At 39.6% G+C, this 19,807-nt stretch overlaps 1 protein-coding gene across 17 annotated transcripts in view; it reads left to right on the top strand.

The window, feature by feature from the left end:
• ERC1 (ELKS/RAB6-interacting/CAST family member 1) overlaps positions 1-19,807 on the top strand; it is a 269,997-nt gene that overhangs the window by 237,467 nt on the left and 12,723 nt on the right. For 10 of the 17 annotated variants that reach the window (XM_074538921.1, XM_074538929.1, XM_074538927.1 and 7 more), the window contains one exon: positions 14,302-14,490. In XM_074538921.1, coding sequence (XP_074395022.1) covers positions 14,302-14,490 — 189 coding nt within the window. Of the gene's footprint in view, positions 1-925; positions 993-14,301; positions 14,491-19,807 lie in introns of those variants that run through there. The other 7 variants (XM_074538935.1, XM_074538936.1, XM_074538934.1 and 4 more) reach the window with 1 other exon arrangement.

The raw sequence follows: 19,807 nt of genomic DNA, 5'->3' as shown, positions 1-19,807 counted from the left end.
AAAATGCCAACATAATTGCACATCCCATGTTGTAATCTCATCCACTGCAGTTTAATTAAAATATTAGCCATTATTAATCACTGCCTCAATGGAGGGAAGGAATGCTTCTCTTTGCCCTCTGACTCATGTAGAAATTGGTGAGATATGAAGGGAAGCATATCTCTCTAGACCTTTAAGTGCCAGCTTTGTGAAACACTGAAATAATGAGTAAGGTACAAGAGGAAAATGGCAAAAGCCAATTACTTATTCACCCTGCAAAAATAGATCTTGAGAAATCTCCTTTCATATCTGCATCAGAAAACAAGAAGGGGTATATACAATCAAATAAACAGAAAAACTCTGATTTTCAAGGGAACTTCTCTTTACATCTTAATTTAATACCTTTCTCCACTGTATGTTGACTGGCTTGAATTTTCTGCAGTGTTTTTGGAAGATGTTGGTGTTTCACTCTCCTTTTTCAGGAGAGTGAAATTTTTAATACTAAAAATTAAATGGATTTCCTAATCTTAATTTGGTGCAAATGTTAGAATATCTCTTGTTTCTACTCTGAAGTTTACAGAGAGCTGAAACCATTTCTAGCATGAAACTTTAGTACATGCTTGCAAGTAAAGGCAGCGTAGCATTCACAGATGAAATAAAATGTAGACATTTATAGAAATTCTTGCAAAGACCCCACAGCGGAGGGCAATAGGGAGGAGAGGGGGTGGGAGGAGGCTCTGATTGCACTTCCCCTTTGCAAAGGGGCATTTTGAAAGCTGACAAAGCCTCCAAGGGAGCAGAGAAGGCTGTACCTCAAAGAGGCTCAGGATACTGCATAAGGAATAGAAACGCTTTGTACTACTGTTTGTACTTTATGTGCTTTAAATACTAACCAACTCTTTATTTCATTCCCATGCTGCTCTGGGGCTTTCCTGTGCACCTCTAGGATGAGGAGGAGGGTATTTGGGCATAACCAGTCAGATGCTCTTAGCTCAGCCATTTTGTTCAGAACGGTGAGAACCAACCTCTCCTGCCAACAGAAAACTTTCCGACAGTCACTCCCACCCTCACTGCTGTGCTTTGTGTCAAACCTGCCTGTGCTCCCTCCCCTTGCTCCCATGTCCCTGCATGAGGGTGTTTCTCGTGTGCTTTTGTGCAGTTTGTGATTTTCCTCTTCCAATCATCCTCTCCTTGTTTCACCATGTTGTGGGGAGAGCTTCCCAGGGCATGTAATTGAGTTTCTGTGCAAGTACGAGGGAGCAGGAAATGTCTTTCGTGTCATTTATCATTGGCTTCATGGAGGAAATGTTTTCGGTGGGGTTCTTTTTCAAAGCAGTTTGCGCCCTAGCCAAACCTATGTGTGCTTTTCGATTCTGGTTTGTAAAGAATGTGCTCCAGGATAATGTTCCTCCTGAAGATAATGTTCCTTCTGAAGGTTTTGAGCATGTGGAGATCTGCTGCAGAGATTGCTGCCGTGCACGCTGACCTAACTAGTCACAGATATTTATCAGCTCACAGTACAGCATTCTCTAGATGGACTAGGAACATGAATTGTCTGTAAATGTGAAGGCAAAGAGGAATATCCCCTTAACCTTCCTCTCTCCCTTCCATCTCCCTCATTCTTGCAAAACAGTGGGGGAGAAATTAGGAGCTGTTTTTCATTTAAAGTATGTTTTGTTTCTCTGTGTCCACGTCCACAATTTTTTCTTTTGTGCTGTCAAATTGTCACTACAACAATGCCCATTTCCAAAAGGGAAGGCAGTGCAGAGGACAGAGCCTGCTCCTCAAGCCTGTTCTTTAGCAAAAAAAAACTCTTACTGGCCAGGAGTCAGGTACTGATTATTACCCTACAATACACAGCATTCATTTATGCCTTGGAGTATCAGTTTTAAAGCAGAATATATTTCTCTGAAGTGCTTGAAGTATTTGAAGACTGATGACAGTATTTTAAAAATCTATATGAAATTTTTTCCTTCTTCACTTCCTTTTAAGAAAAAAATATTTCACATCAATTTCTCTGCACTTTTTTCTAAGAATTTGATTTTTTCATATTAGTTACTTGAAAGAAAACTGAAAATTTCAGTGGAAATCTTGGACCCTTGCATTTCTGAAAATTATTGCTTTGTAATAGATTTGTAAAACATTCATGAGAGAATAAGGCACTCTCATCTCTTGCACTTGCTCAATTAACTACAGACTTAGAGTCTGTCTGCATAGATCAAATCCCTCTTTTCAAGCCAACCATCTGAAAAATTTAATCCAACTGTGGCAGTGTCAAACTTGAATTTCATGCCTTGGGGTCTGAGCTGAGAAAATCTCTTTAGTGGACAAATTGATAAAGTGCTTCATTAATTTGCACTCGCTGTTGATTTCACATTCTTTTTGAATCACCGCTCCCGCAATGGTTGTGCGCTCGTGTGTATTGTTAAAAGTTTTAGAGGTGATGCTTGTAAAGATCAGCTGCAGCACAGAAATTAAACAGGGGAGAGCAGGTAAGTGAATGATGAAAAGGAAGAGGACACTCACTGTGAAGGTAGGAATAATTCTGATTTTCCTTCTGGAGCAAGCATGGAGTTTGTGTAGAAAACACTGAGAAAGATCTCTTCTCTTTCCTCTCCCATGTGCTGATGCATTTAAGAAGGCAGCTGTGCTAAGAATATTTCAGAGTATGTGCTAAGGTTTTTCAGAGTTTTCTGAATTAATGGGTGGTTGACATTAAAAACAGCTTATGTCTCCAGTTTGAGGCACTTTCCTCAAGAAAGCTGTTGCAGAGTATCCCAGTCAAAATAATGAGTCAGCCAGCAGCCTTGCCTTGCCCTCATCTCATCAGAGAAACTTGTCAGCCTCGACATTGTCGTGCATACATCAGCAGGGAAGGTATAAAGGTGATGGATGCTTCCCAAGCCAGTGATTCCCAGCAGAGTACATGTTTTTACTGTGATATTCCATGTTCATTTAAAAAAAAGTCCTTATTCTCTTTGTAAAAGCTAAGATGATGTAAGTTACAGAGTCCCTAACTTCCATGGGTTAAATTAAATTTATGTATTACAATGATAAAGTGTAATTAATAGCATAGGACTTGGCAATAAGTTTGTTTTTTAAAGTTCCTTCAGGTCTGTGGATGCAGTCACCTCTGGTCAATACTGAAGATTAAATGGAGACAAAAAACTGTGTACAATAGTTAACTACATTCTTTTATTTTTATGGTTTAGGTCTTAAGGCTTTTCCCCTCCAGCATTCTGGAATGGTCTGAATTTAATATTTAATTGTGCCAAGTCTGTACGTGACAGCATTATCTGATAGAGCTCCCCTGAAATGGATCACTGTTCATAAACATCTGCACCCTCCCTGTAATTTCTGAGGATGGTAGTTTACATTTCAGTTTATAGTTCAATGTAAATACCATCTTTCATCCTGAAATAGTTTTTCCTAGCATTTTTTCCTCAGCCCGTTTCCTTGCTGTGTGAATTTCTTATGACTCCTTTTATTCCCCAGATGGAGCTCTATCCTCCTCTACATCCCAGTCCATTCCAGTGTGATTTCACACAGGGATGCTCTTTGGCCTTTCTCAAATGCTAAACTGCTCAGGCCAGTGGTTTAATTAGTTGTCACTCACTTTTATCAAGAATAATACGAATTTACACCTTAGGAGATCTAATACATGCAAAAGGATAGGGTGGGTGGGTGTTTATTCTTGTCAGTCTGTGCCAGGTGTGTGCCATGTGAGGGAAGTAAAGCAAAGCTTCCATACAGAGATTCCCAAAGCTGCTCAATTCATTTAGTTGTCTTGTGAAGCACAGCCTAAAATGGGAGAAAATGTGGGTGTGGTTCAGAAATCTGCTTCATCCATTCATTGACTGAAAATAATTATAATACTTACTAGAGCAATGATGGAATGATCAAAAGCATGGAACTAGAATGCATAAAAATGGGGATATTCCAAGACAATGAAAATATTGGCAATTCCTATTACCCTAAAAATATTATAAGACAAAAAGGCTCTTTGTGACATTTTTCTTCAGTAATTGAGTTTGACAGATTTTAACTCAGAAGCACTGAGTATTGTGACTTAAGTACTGAAGGCACTCACAAAATTTAACACTTCAGATTTCAGAGGTGATGTCTGTGGTGGAAAGAGGAGTAAGTCATTACAGGAAAATATTTGGGTCATCTCAAGGTTTAATGTAATCTTTACCAGAGCAGACAAACAACTGGAAGTTTTCATTGGGATCTCTACAACACTAAAAATATCTATACTTTGGGAAGTTTGAGGAGAACATTGAAATTTTTTTCTATATTATTTGATGCTGATTTCTTTTAGTGAAGTAAATAGTTTTTCAATATGAGTTCCATATTTAAATTACACAGGCATTAATTCACTACATAAATGTGAGCTTCCCTCCACAATCCACATTTTGTACAGAACTGCTTGTCCTGCTGTCACACTTTGAGATTCTCAGTATTGTCACTCACTACACTGTGACCTCATAAGCCTTTGGACTAGATTTATTTTCAATCTGGTGTTTTTCATTGTTAGATCATGCAAAATGGTCAAAACCACCAGGCTTTCATGCCTGACTCATATTACATTGTCATTTACTGGACACAGTACTAGACCACAATTCAGAAGATAAATTCTTTCCTGGCATCATCTCCAACCACTCACTTGTTCTCTTTCTCCCTGTCTCAAATTCTCTAATTGTAAAAAGAGCTGAAATTTTTGTAAAAGTGCAAGTTCTGCTTGGGAAAAGTGCTGTATAAGTGCTAGGTATTATTACTGTGTGATATTTGGAAATTGCCTTGTTAAAGCAATATGATGGAGATTCTAATACCTCATTTTGAAATTGTTCCTGAAATTGTGTTAGATTGGTAGTTGACTCTATTACTACATCTTATTTTTTTCCAAGATCGTATTCCTTCCCAAGAAAAGGGAAAATAACCCATATTTTCAAGGAGCTGCCATTCCAGCATGCTGGACAAAGCTCTTTAGACCACTGTCTCTTGTTCTTTACTGTCATCTCTTCTCTTCTGAAGAGTCATTTCTTCCCCTCTTTAAAAATCTACAAACTGATTGTGTAGTATAATAATGACATTATTACAATTCTTCATCCAGGTCTGTAAAAGCATTGTGAAAGTGTCATGTGCTTGCCTTGGAGACATACCCTGTGCAAAATTTGAAGGCAGCTCCATGAGATAATCTTGCATTGCTTAAACATGTCCTGACAGAGAGAGGGGCCTGGATTTGTTTGGTCATATTGGTGACAGTCAGGGTTCTTCTCTCCCCCTTTTTGGATGGGCAACCTTTTAGCAAGAACCCTAATGAGATGCACTCAAATAAGATGATGTAACTAATTTATCCTTAGAAGGGATAGAGAAGAATGCTTTCCTTGAGACAAAGTCAACTTCCACTCCAGGTCCTTTTCTTCTTTTGGAAAGCAATTCTTCTGCTAGCTTTTTTATTTTTAAACCTATTATTTTGCTGTTATTAACTAATTTCTGTTAGAAGAATGTATTCTCTGTCCAGGAATGTTATATCTATGAGCACAAAAGAACTGATCTTGATACACTGTTCATCTTCTTTCTGATCCCAGAATGATAAAACTAAAATTTCCAGATGGAATTTTGTAATCTGCAGCTCTGGGATGAATTAAACACTCACAACAGAGGTGCAACTGGACTGTATCACTGTCTTCCTATTATTCTTACAGATCAAAGAAGAACACAAGTAGATACTTACAGTCTAAAACATTCAAAACAGATGGCTGGCTTCTTTTTGTAGAGATTTGTGCTTTTCAGCAAAACAATTGCAACAAGGCCATCATTCATTTCTGCCAGATGAGATTATGCCAGGTCTGTGTCTTGTTTTCTCTTTTGATTTGCAGCTGAACATAATCTTCTACTAGTGGCTTGGTCTTTGTAGCAAGTAGGAATTCTGCACTCAGACATTCTTGTTTCTGGCCACTTTTAGAAGAGCTGTTCCTTGCAGTTTGTGTGATATTCTCTACTATTTCCCAGTGATTCTGGCACTTCCAGACAGGACACTCAGAGACACAGGACCAGCAGCTGCAGCCAAACCCTTTCAGTTGTCATTTAGGAGGAAAAACCTGAGGGAGAGGGGAGATGGACAATGTTAGAAAAAGAATCAAGCCCAAACCTGCTTTCCAGTGCATTAATTATGAAAATAAGCTCCAGAGAATGGGAACTAAAATAAAAATTGTAAGGGCATATAGCCAATCTAGACACTGCATTTCCCTGGCTGGTGAAGTTCATAATGACTGATGGGCATGTCAGGATTTACAGTTCCATCTCACAGAGTGCTCACTATGGGCTCTCCAACTACATCTGGTTGTTAAAGTAACTTTTAGATAAGAACTACTGTATATACTTATAATATGAGTGTATTTATTCATGGGACTTTGTGTTTGAATGTAGAGTAAGCAACTCCAAAAATACTTCCTAAAGACAGATAAACCTTCATAAACCTTTCAAAGTGTCTTTCAGCAGGTAGAGAGCTGCAAGAGCAGAATGAGGAGCCAGAGTTAGAGAAGGACAAGACCAAGACTCTTGTCACCTGCAGCCAGGGGGGTTATAGTTCATCTGAACAGGAAAAGCCCTGATTGTGTTCTCTGTTAGACTACTTAGGAATACCTTCTGGTCTGCGTTAGCAGTGGGACGGAGAGCAGAGCACAGCCCTGACCCATCAGCATTGCCTTGGACACCTCTCCCAGTGCCCTGCTGCCATGCTCTGCTTTCAGAGCAGTGTGGGACACTCTTTGTCTTTATCCCTTATAACAGGGAGAGGGGAATAGACAAAATCCAGCCCAGCAAGAAATGTGGGTACTTGGTGCTTCACTCTTCAAGTGCTAGAAAGCTTGAATGCATTAAAAGCAGAGCAGGTTATTCTTACTTATTCCCAAGCTGCTCTATTTTTGTAGAGAAGGAATCAGCATAACATCTGACTCTGTGAAAATAAATCAGATTGATTTCACAGAATCATAAAATCTGATTCTGTGAAATCAAAACTTGCCTAGTTATACCTACAAAAGTTTGGTCAGGACAATGCTGTTTAAATCCACATGTACAAGATGCAAACAGTTGTTAAACTATTTTTGCATACTTTGGGATTACTTTTTTTCCCCTTGATGATAATTGTCAGTATCAACAATCTGACTACCCAGTTTCATAGCTTTCTGTAATTTAATTTATTATTCAAAAATTTGACCTGGTAACTAACACAACTTACAGGGGTGAAGTGCTCAAATGAAAGAAATTTTAATAATAAAGAAGTGTGAGGTGTGCACAGTGCAGTGAATTTATTTAGGGGTAAGAGATTGAGTGAATGCCCTTGCTTTTGAAAGGAAGGGAATGAGAAAACAGGTAAAATTCAAGCTGTGTGCAAAGACTCCCTCCAGCTCTGCTGAGGTATCTCATTCCTGAAGGTTGATGTTCCCCTTGGTGCAGTTACAGGCACTTCTCATGAGGATTTCAGTTCTGATCCCCAGCAGTCCCTGCTGTTCCTCTCGTGGTTCCCTGCCAGCTTTGCTCCACAGCCCACAGAAGTGAAAGTTGCCAGTGTCATGGAAAGCACTTCTGGATTTGTTATGTATAAAAATATTTTAGAACCACTTGCTCTTTTTGAGTGCTTCAGGAACCCTACCAACCCACTGCAATTCTCTGCCTCACCTACATGATGGGGAAAGGATTTTATTTAAACAGAGGGAGCTAATGACAAAACTCCTTTCCCTGGTTTGTTTTTATAGTTATTTTTTTTTCTGGTCTGGATTTTTCCCAAGGTGAAGAGGGTGAACTCTGGAAATCATTAATCCATGGGATTTGTTCATGGTGTATAAAAATTTCAAAAATCATTTGCTATATAAAAATTATTTCCTAATTGATTCTGTCAGAAAGGAACTGAATAAGACAGCTCTGTCAAAATAGCCAGAATCTCTTTTAGCTCCTCACGTACATTGTTCTGGTTTATGGGGAGAAAATTATGAAGGTTAGAGTTAAATCTTTTTTTTTTTTTTTTGTCTTTAAAACAAATCTAAAGAATACTGAGCCTGTCCTTGAGCTTTTGTGTGGGGGTCTTCTGAAGAAACCAAGTATCTCTGTGTATCTGTGAACTGAGCTGAACTGAGCTGAGGTCAAGATGTGTCTTTTTGAGAACTTTCTTCTGTTTCCATTTAAAATAATGAAGGGAAGACATCAGTGATAAATTGCCCTGAATTTGGGAAAGCTTTGCACATTGTGAGCCAAATTCATGCCTCATAAAACTCCACTGCATTCAGTGGTTACAATATTATTGTTGAACCCTTGTGTTTGTTGCCAAACACAAACAAATGGTCTGAGCAAGAAGGGATAATTCAATTTGCTATGCAAATACTTCCAGACTGTGTCACTCACTATCTTAGTTTATTTTCATATCTCCCAGCATAAGATTCTTAGCTATAAAGGCAAAATATCCCTGTCTGGCAATATCTATAATAAAACCCAGATACAGGGAGGTATACAGAGATCTGTCAGGTCCTTTTGAAATAATTGCTTTTTAACAAACATATGTGCTTACCCAATCTTTGGCCCCATCTTCTCCCATGCAGTGGTAGTTTGGGAAGTAGCTTTTGTTGGGTAGCATAGTTGCATCTGTATGTAACAAAGTTTCAAAATAATTTTCCACACTCACATGGCAGAGATGTGGTTGATAGGAGATGAAGGACTACCTGCACTGTGTTTCCAAACATATTTGTTATGTCCATCATATTTGTTATGTCCATCATATATAAATCATATTTGTTATGATTTGTGAGGCATTTCACATTTCTGAAGTTTTGAGGTGGTGTTTGGTGGTACTTTGGGTTTCTGCTTGGATTTTTTTCAGAATTCCTTCTTCATTTGTGCTGTGCCGGATTTACAATTAACACTCATGGTGTGTAGACCAGGCTGGCAAGCTTGATTGTTTCTCAAATTGCTTAATTCCTTCGAAACATTCAGGTTTATTCCACCTACACTTTTAATACCAAAGCACTGTCACTGTCATTTTTACCTCACGTTGTTTACTTTGACCCCTGAGATTACTTGTCAGTTCTATTTTATTTTCTTCTTGATGTAGCTGTACTTCCATGGAGGTTTTTTTTCCTCAGATATTTAGAGATTTTGGGGTAAGTTAAGAAAATTACTGAATTATTTGATTGCAAAATGAAGAGCACTCACCAGCATCACTCTGCCCTTTAGGGGTCTGTAGTGGAAATGTGCAAACAAGGCACTCAGGCTAATGGGGGGTATGACAGCAATCCTGCCCATGCCAAATGTATATATGGCACTTTATATTGCCCTTGCCTTGTATCAAAAAATGTTATTTTCTCCCTTTTTCTTAAAGATAACTGCTGTTGATTCATGATCAACCTCCACATTGATGCATTATTCTGATGAGTAAGCCAAGTTGTGTAAGGAAATAACTTTTACAAGGATGACTGATGCAGTTGCAAAAACAGGCAGCTTTTAGGGGTGTCTGTAAGACTTTGTTTCAAAATGGCAGCTGCAGGTTTTTAAAGTAGAGATTTAGAAGGTATTCTCTGAAATTAGTAAAATTAAGTACTTGGTTCTGAAAAAGAAAAGTGGTTGCTTCCTTCAGAGAAAAAAAGGGATTGTTAGCAGGGAGAAAGGTGACCAGGTCATTAACCCTTCTGCCTGGAGAAGGCATAATTTAAAGCTGGTGGTTGCGGTGAACTGCACATTGATTAAACTCACTCTTTATTCTGCAGATGTCTATGGACTTTTGCTGGTTTTCTTTTCCAAATAAACACCTATGTACTTTTTGCATATTTCCAGTAGACGCTGCTGTGTACATAGAGATATTTAAAAGCAGAGACTTAGCATATAAAACTTGAAATTCAGTTACCCATATTTCAGTTGACCATTGTCCAGCAGCAGTAGGACCACTATTGAAGAAGCAGTATCATTTCATTCTAAAGCTTTTCTGGCCCAATGACTTGTACAACTACTGTTAGATTCTCATTTGTCATAGTCAAATATTTTTTTAAATGTATGAAATCTCAAGTTGAATTTGGAATATGTTCACAATATCTTTATTAGTTGGTTGAGTTGGTTTGGGTTTACATGAGAGATTTGTCAGACATTTCACATTTCTGCCTCAGAGTTGTAGTGATTGCCTTTTTTAGTGAAATGCTGTCAAACTTAGCTGGCCATTAGCAATATTCTGAAGTTGAGGGTACACTAAGCAGACTCCATTCCATGCATTGATGAGGATGGCCTAAACCTATCAGGGCAATGAATGAATGAGGGCTGCTTCAGAAGATATTCGTGGGTTTGCTCTGTTTACCCACTGTTTTCCTAGAAAGCTCTGCAGCTCTGAGCTGAGCATGAGAAAACGGTGTGGGCTGTGAACCCAGCACTGCCATGCTTTTCCACTTAGCAAATGCTCTTACACCCTCTTGAGATAAGGCAGGGGCAGCTCTGCTGTGTGGGAAGCACAGTGCCTCTTGCTAAGTGGCCAGTTCAAATTAGATAGGGCAGGAACACAGATAGAAGGGCACTTCCTACTTGACTGGCAGCTTTTAATGGATCCCAAGTGAGGGAATGATTGCTCTGTGAACAGCTTTAGGGGGATGCTGATTAAGAACTTTCACACGCCTCATTTGGCCTCTTTCCAGCTCGAGGTAAAAGGGGGAAGGGTGCAGGAGGAATGTGCTTGGAAAGGGGATTTATCCCTGAGCAGTTGTATGAACTTTTGTATGAAAATCTTCCATTCTTACTTGCTAGATAGCTCTGCTTTCTCTTCATCAAGGAAGGTTTCCGTTCACAAAGAACAGCCAGGAAAGTTATCCAGACAGATTCATTTCAGATTGGAATCTGCACCTCTGATGGATGTTGAAGAGACTGTGGTATCTGAAAAGAATGCAAGGCAGCTACATTGATTGGACTAGTCACGGTAGTCCAATAACTACCATATTGACTATTGACTGTTACATTCTTATAGAACAGTATTTTCTTAGGATATGATAATCCATCATTTTACTCTCTGTGGGCAAACCAAATAGTAAGAAAGATAGAAAAAAAAATCTATTGAATTAGAAGCATCACTGGTTTTCACCTGCACAGGCAATACACTTTCAGATCATAATCTTGGTAACAGATATTGTATGAAATCGGGATACATATTGCAAACTCAGTAAATAACCAAAGCTGATGGATATAATGGCTAAAGACAGTTTTGTTTGGTGATGGGAGTGAAATGTAACTGTGTTGTTTCTATTGAAATATCTCTTGCTATTGCTGGATCAGGCTGGAAGAGACCACCATGGTCATCTGCTCCCACCTCCCTGCTCACGCAGGGCCATCCCAGGCATGGGATACAGGATTGTGTCCAGACAGTGCCAAAATATCCCCGGTGAGGGAGACTCTACACCCTCTCTGGACAATCTGTTCAGTGCATGATCACTGCACAGTGAAGTTCTTCCTCATGTTCAGGTGGAACTTCTGCACATCAGTTCCTGCCCATGGCCTCTTGTTCTATTGCTTGGTACCACCAAAAACCTGGCTCCATCCTCTGACACCCTCCATTTGGATACTCAGACATTGATAAGGTCCCCTTCTCAAGGCTGAACAGGCCCAGCTCCCTCAGCCTGTCCGTGTAAGAGAGATGCTTCAGTCCCCTCACCATTTTTGTTGCTCTTCAATGGCTCCTCTCCAGGATCTCCATGTCCCTTTTGTCCTGAGGAGCCCAGAACTGGACACAGCACTCCAGGTGTGGCCTCACCAGGGCAGAACAGAGCAGAGGGGCAGGATCACTTCCCTTGACCTGCTGTAAATGCTCTTCCTAATCCACCCCAGGATACTCTTGGGCACAAGGACACACTGCCAGCTCATGGGCAGCTTGTTCCCAGCAGGTCAGCCCCAGCCTGTGATGGTACATGGGGTTGTTCCTCCCCAGGTGCAGTACCCTGCACTCGCCTTTGTGGAATTTCCAACACTTCTTCCCTGCCCACCTCTCCAGCCTGTTGAGGTCCCTCTGAAGGGACACTGTTCTCTGTGGTATTGGCCACTGGGTGAATAAGGTAAATAACACTGTTTAATTTATTCACCCAGTGCTGACCCTTGGAGAATTCCACTAGTGACAAGCCTCCTGCTAGACCCAGCACCACTAATTACAGGGATCTGAGACCCTCTGGGGTCTGCCCTTCAGCCAGTTGTCCATCCACCTCCTTGTCCACTCATCCCATCCTGATATAACAAAGCATTATTTTCATATGTGTGTTTATATATGCATATACAGCAGAGGTTGCCCCAAGGCTGCACAGGTTTTTAGTAAAGCACATGAGCTCACTCTCTCTGTCCTGCAGGTTTCCTGCCTGACTCCTCTCCCCTGTTTTCCTGTGGGTGTGGCAGCACCCTGATGTGCTGGTGTGGGCTGCTGAGCTCAGCAGGACACAGAGCCTGACGTTAGTTAGCTGCTTAGCCAGCCATGCCTCTCAGATCCTCACACTCTACAGCAACTAATCCATGTAAAACAGTGTTAGAAACAAAACAAGTGAGCCCTGACAGCCTTATTAAAAGGGGTCGAAGCCAGAATCTTTGTTGAAAGTCATGCCAGCACCCTGTTTTGTTGACTCAGAGATTATCTCACTCCTTATTCATTAGCAGGGTCAGAGGTGCCCTATTGAAAAGATATCCCCAGCCCAGTAACAAACAGCAGGTGCAGCCTCTGCCTGGGAACACCAATAGAAATTGCTGGGACTTTGGCAGGGCTTCCCTGCTCTCCCTGCCCAGCACCTCATTTTATGGAAAAGAGGCCCTAAGCCCAGTTCTTCCCTAATTTTTCATCAGCTGCAAACCTTTAGAGGTTTGCGTTACTGCAGTTTTGAATATGTGCCCACAAACATCTAGAAAAATGAAGCAGTATTCTTGTGGAAGGTCACAGCAAAGGGTGCCCAGTAGGCATTTATGCACTTGAGTTCTATATTTTTGTGAAAAATTAGAAATTATTCTTCAGATACTTTTTATGGGAACTGGATAACTCTGGTTTGGATTGCATTAAAGAACAGTGATTATATTCAGATTGGGTAAAGTATAATGAAATAAGATAGTACTTTATTAAAGTCCTTTGATTGCAGTTTTTTAGTTTGTTATATAGAGTCTGGCCTGTTTAATAAAAGTCATTGCCATTTCGAAACTATAGAAGACTATACCTTAACTATCTAAAGCATTATAAAAAATTAAATTTTAACTTTCTGGTGAAGACATATCTCTATCCAATTTCTGCAGTAGAGGTGCAATCATCTTAGATTTGTTGTGTTTTGGCATAATTTGAAGCTATTCTCTTTAGAACATGTTTATTGCCTACTTAATTTACAATGAAATATTTGTTGGCAAAACAAGCTAAAAATCTATATTGACATTGCTTTTGGACAAGTTGTGGACAGACACCTTTTATCAGAATTTTTTTTTTTAGTAGTTAAACTGAAGTACTATTAGATAATCTAGAGTTAATACATTCAGTTTAATATTGTTTCATTTTTCATCCATATCATCATTATTTCCCAGTCTAATCACACAGCTGTCACCATTGGATCTTCTCCCCAGAGTCCTTGCTTTCCTTCTGGATGATTGGTACATTATGGACCAGGAGTACAAGGGAAAGAGTGTTCAGGCTTCTTCCACTGTGGAGCTGGACAAGATTGTAACTTAGAGGCTGATCTTTGCCTTCATCACTGCTTGGGTCTCAGGCTGTTTGTCACATTCATTTTCTGAAAAGTCCCTTTGCCCAGGATTTTTCTCCTGGGAAGCTGAGAAGCCTCAGAGAAAAAGGAAAACAATAATTATCTTATTTGCTTCTGCTCTGTTTTGCTCATGTGGAATGTGTTTGGAGATTGTTTACCAACAGGTGATTGTTTAATTGATTTCTGGTGTGAGGTGTTCTCAACTCTTTGGCCAATCAGTGCCAAGCTGTGCTGAGACTCTGGAAAGAGTCGCGAGTTTTCATTATTATCTTTTTAGCATTCTGTAAGTATCCTTTCTGTATTCTTTAGTATAGTATTCTTTAATATAGTATCATAAAATAATAAATTAGCTTTCTGAGAACATGGAGTCAGATTCATCATTCCTTCCTTCATCTGGGGGGAATGCAAATACAGTACCAATGTCATTGCTTTCCTTCTGGATGGTTGGTACATTATGGACCAGGAGTTCAAGGGAAAGAGTGTTCAGGTTTCTTCCACCGTGAAGCTGGACAAGATTGTAACTTAGAGGCTGATCTTTGCCTTCATCACTGCTTAGGTGTTCTCACTGTCTCTGCTCTCTTATTTCCAGATAATTCAGCCCCTCTTAGAACTTGACCAGAACCGCAGCAAGTTGAAGTTGTACATCGGCCATCTGACAGCGCTGTGCCACGAGCGCGACCCCCTGATCCTGCGTGGGCTCACCCCGCCGGCCTCCTACCACCTGGATGATGACCAGGCAGCCTGGGAGAAGGAGCTGCACAAGATGACCCAGGAGCAGGTGAGTTGGTGGGTCCAGCTCTGAACAAGGCCCTGAACTTGCTGGTTGGGGCTTTACTGGTGTGCCGCACCAAAACGTGGTGAAACCGTGTTGTGAGTGGTGAAAGCAGGTAGCAGAGGTGAGCTCTTCAGCTGATAAAAGCAGACAATAATTTTTTAAATCATTGCCATTTATTATTATATTATTATTCATTATGGAATTTCATCTGCTCTTTTATCCATACTCAGGGCCGTGCATTTCCACACTCATGGGAAATCAAATTGCAAGGTACCAAGATACCAAAAGATATTCACTTTTGCCATGTTTTAACTGTTAACAAATTTTAGCTGCTCTCTGTAATTCAATGTAGTCTTCAAGATTTTAAATCTTTAATTATATAAACCATTTATTTTTTAATTGACACATTTTTATTAGTCTCTCTGTATAAATGAATGCAGTGTTCTTACCTGCTGTTACAGACGATTCTGCCAGTAATTTCTACTGCTTACCCACCTTACCTTACCTTGAATATGTGCCCACAAACATCTAGAAGAAATGAAGCACTATTCTTGTGGAAGGTCACAGCAAAGGGTGCCCAGCAGGCATTTATGCACTTGAGCTCTATATTTTTGTAAAAAGTTGAGAAATGGTCCTTCAGATGCTTTTTATGGGAACTGGATAACTCTGGTTTGGATTGCATTGAATCAAGATTGGGCTCAGTGTGCTGGATGTGATACACCCATGCTTATCTACACACACACAGAGTGACTTCAGAAGCCCATCTGTATATTTCCAGGAGTTTTGGAATACAGAACTGAAAGAATTTAATAAGAGTTTGTCAGAGGATGTCTCTACAGAGGCTGTCAGTCTAGTTATAAGTCATCTTCTGAAATAATCTTTCTTTTTCCCAGCTCTGGTAATGTCTTGCCTTCCTTAATCCCTTCATTGGCAGTTTTTTATCTCTTGTTTGTGGACCATAATTCACCATTCCCTGCAACCTTTTTTTTAACTCGTTCTTATTTCTCTTTTCAGTTTTCTTTACTGTTCTAGTCCTATATTACTGAATGCCTTTTGTTTTTGTGATTAAAGTACTGCAAGGAAGTTGTAGAACTAAATGTAAATAGTTTTGTCTTTTTAACCCTGACTTTGGATTACTATGCCAAGTCTTTAACTTTTCACTTTCATGTTTTTATACCAAAGTCTATCCAATGTGCACACAAGGCAGTGTAAGGCCTATAGAGTTAAAAATGGATTTGTGGGTTAGTGAAATACATTGAGCCTGTCTTGAAAACTTCGCCTCTGTTTTTCTTCCTTTGTGATTTTAAAACTAATTTCCTTGAACTTTCTAACCAAGACTGAATTTTGATTCAAAAATTGGAGAGAGCAGTGAAATTGCAGGAAACCAGCAAAAGCATGTCTGAAAATTCAGAAAGAGCAGACCTCTGGGGATAAATATGCCTGTAACAGGGCCAAGATGGTACAAAACAGTCATACTCTCTTTTTGTACCTGTCTTCATCCTTTCACTGATTCAGCATGTGTGAGGCTGTGTGCCTCCTTCAATATCTACATTTGTCTCTATAGGAATGACACATTCCTTTTCCCTTCAGAGCCTCCTGGCTTCTGTAATCACTGGTACAGGATTAAAATTTCTTCATTTTTATGCATGCCGTCCTCCTCTGTTAAAGCCTTACAGCTCCTATGGTATAAATCAAAACATGAGGCAAATTATTTTGAGCCACCTTGTCTGTCAGATTGGGATAAAGTAATGGGTGACAAAACCTGTAAGCATGTATGGGAGGCGCCTCTGAAAATGAGAGTGGATATGGGCAAAGTTTGGATATCACTGAAATAAATTGCCTCATTGATTATAGCTGTGGTGGTCTTCATATATAATCAGGATCTGTGGGGATAGTTGGTATTTGCTATTTGATCAAGAGATGTGGGTAAAAAAAACAAGAAAAGCTTTCTTTGTCAAATTCTTCTGAATAGTAAGCCCAAAAATAATATTTCCCATGAAAACTTTGCTAGTCCATGAGCAACATTTATGGGTCACACAGTAAAAAAGCATTGTGAGAAATTGTGAGAAAAGGCTATTACCTAAGTTGTTCTGGAGAGAGAAAAGAGTTCTTTTTCTATCCTTTCACATTATTGTCTTAATTCTGCACTGCTGTCACCACAGTTGTTTAAAGTTACTTCTCCATTCATGATTCCCAGGCATAAATAATGTCAGCTGAAATAAAATGTAGCTGTCTCTTCTGCTTTCCCATACTCACTCAGATGGTATTTAAGAAGCTTCAGTTGCAGAACACAAACTAATGATATATTTCAATTTACAAAGCAGACTTTTCATTTAATCCACGGAGCTTTTCTGTTTCTAGCTGCAGAGTTTCCTTTGTGCTTAAAGTATTCCCATGGGGGGTGGGAATCAGTTCTCCAGATTTGCAGAAGCCCATCACAGAGTAACCATTTTGCATCTTTGGAATTTTAATGAGTTTTATAAATTGCCTCAAATCCAGTGCATTAAATTCACTCCTGTCCCTTCTAATATGATCTTCTGTAGATAATGCTTTACAAGTCTCAGTGGGAAAAAATTAATCCCCTTGAATGTTAAGAAGTGCTAACATGATTAGGGAGGATACATTTAGCCAACACCAATAATATTTAAGCATGATGCCAACGTAGCCACTTCTCACCAATGAGATTACCTAGTTTGGTTTGGTTGCTTTGAGGTTTTTTTATAAATACTTAAGAATTCATTTTCATACTGCTGCTTTTGGAGCTGTTATTTCCCTCTGCAGCAACTTTTATTGACAAAGGTTGGTTTTCTATGTTTCATCATAACCAATATACTTGGTAGATCTTTCATCCCTGCTTGGGAGGTTCAGGTACAAAAATCAGGAATTTTCTGTGGCTTCTTTTGATAGATACAACTGATATTTGAAGTGGATTTAACCTTCTCACTCTTCTGGTACACCCACAGTAATTAATGTACAAATAGTTGTTGGAAAAGTATCTGCCAGTATCAACACCATGGATCTAAGGGGAATTTGTTGCCACATAAATAATTTTGTAGTCTCAAAGTTTGCCTGATAATTGGTGCTTCTTATCCATAATAGTGTCTCAACACTACCATTAAGTTCAGTGATAGTCCTTAGTGACTTCAGCTGATTACAGAATATGCTGAGTTGGAAAGGACCCACAAGGATCATTGAATCCAGCTCTTATCCCTGCACAAAACATTCCCAGGAATCCCAGCAGGTGCCTGAGAGCATTATCCAAACACTTCTTGAACTCTGTCAGGCCTGGGGCTGTGACCACATCCCTGGGGAAGATGGATTGTAATCAAGCTGTGGGGCCAAGATACTAAATCATTCTTTGTTGGCATTTTATCAAAGATGTTGTGTAGGCTGACTTACTGTAGTAAAATTTTAGTCCATTAGTAATGAAGAATTGAAGCCAGTACTTATAAGTATATAGTGTCTCCAAACCTAATCTAAAAGAATATATTAGACTAAGCTGTGGACAGTAAATGATCTATACAGCTCAGAACCATGTCATTAAAATATTCCTGTGGTGGAAAATGTACCTTTGAGTCAGTTCTGACCAAATGTCCCCAAATAAGCTGCCCACTACTGTTTCTGGAACTGTCATCCTTCAACCAATTCATGTCCTATTTGACTTTCCTTATTAAAAAAACAAAGTTACCAGAAGGAAAGAGGAATGTTCAAAGTCTTGACACTCAGAAATAAAAATTCCATTCATTCATTATAAATAATTGCATTATCCTAGCAATTTCTATTAAATGCCATATTTTCTTTCACTTTGTCCTAGAGGTATCATTATGTTAATATCCTTGAGCTCTGTAGAATGGCTGCTGTGTTTCACATTTCAGATAGCTGCCTGTAAGTGTGGGATTTTAGTCCTTTATGAAAGGAAATGGCATTAAGAACGTAATTATATGGTCCACACTTTTATTTGTAGTTTGGGTTTTGTTTTGCTCTTATCTGTACAAAAAAAAAATAAAAAAAGGATTGCGTAGAAAAAAAATTGAGTAAAAAAAAATGGAATAGAAACTGGAATTTGCTGAAAGTCCTCACTTCAGTGTGTCAGAGTTGGTGCACTGCACTGGGGTTGAGAGGCTACAGTGTGAGAAAGAAAAAAGAGCCAAAAAACCAGAGCAACCAGATATTAGGAGTAGGCAACAGTGTTAGGTTTTTTAATAGCTTAAGGACTATCAGCAATGTTTCTTAGCACCTCAAATCCAGCTGTAAATATACAGAACTGTGTATTACATAGAATTTCTTATTTTCAATAGATCCTGCACTGATATTTGGAAAAAAATATTTCTTCCAACTGAAGCTCTATACAATTAAAATAATTTTCTTAACCCTAGGAGTAGGAGGCATTTTTCCCCCTGGCTCCCTGCCATCTTTCCAGCCATGTCCAGCATGTCCTGGCTTCCTCAGGCTGCTGGGGGTCCTGCCAGTTTCTGCTGGCCCTTGAGCATCAGTTTGTTCCCTGCACACTCATCCTCTCCCTCCTCCTCCTCCAGAGGTGTTTCTGGCAGTGTTTGCGTTGTGACCTGGGCAGCAGCAGCAGCCTGGACACCTGGGCAGGTGCATTTCCACCAGAGGCTCTCTCACAAGTCACCTGCTTAATCTTAATGATCTTACTGATCATCCAAGAGCCTTTGTTGTGCAGGAAGGTTGTCTGCCCTTTCCCTGTGCACCAGCCAAAGCACAGACCTTCTAGGGATTCCTGCTTCCTGACCCTCTCCCAGGAAATCAGGAATGCCTTTTCTGCTCAGCTGCCCGAAGCAGAGGAAGGAGAAAGGTGATAATGTCACTGTGCTGTAGCACTCACAACCTGCTGTGTCAGCTAAAGAGGCATGGCTTGGATCCAAGGAGCAACATTTACCTTGAAATTCACATTTCAGCCTCCACAGAGCAATGGTAAGCTTTTTGTACAAAGGGACACCAAACCTCATACCTGTAGCTGTCAAATTTCACTTTAAACCTGCTTATTTGATTGGTAAATCCTGAAAATATTCAACACATATTTTGATTTGTTATACAAACAATATTGCAAGTGGGATAAACTTTACTCTAAAGTACAAATAGTTATTTTATAAACATCCTGTGTACTTCTTTGTTCAGATTCTGGTTGTGTTCTTGTGTCATCTGTGAGGAATTACTCAACTTACTTAGTTTCTGTAAAGAAATTACTCTGCTATGATTTGCATTTAGTCATTCTAAATTACTCTGTTACTTCAGAGTTTACCCTTGTCTTCCTTCTCTGACTGCTCTTCTATTAGCTTGTTATCTTCCCCCACTTGAT

Source organism: Zonotrichia albicollis, chromosome 4 (assembly GCF_047830755.1).
Source record: "Zonotrichia albicollis isolate bZonAlb1 chromosome 4, bZonAlb1.hap1, whole genome shotgun sequence".
NCBI lineage: Eukaryota > Metazoa > Chordata > Aves > Passeriformes > Passerellidae > Zonotrichia > Zonotrichia albicollis.
Note: the sequence above shows the minus strand (reverse complement) of the source record. Positions and strands in the feature narration are given on the sequence as shown.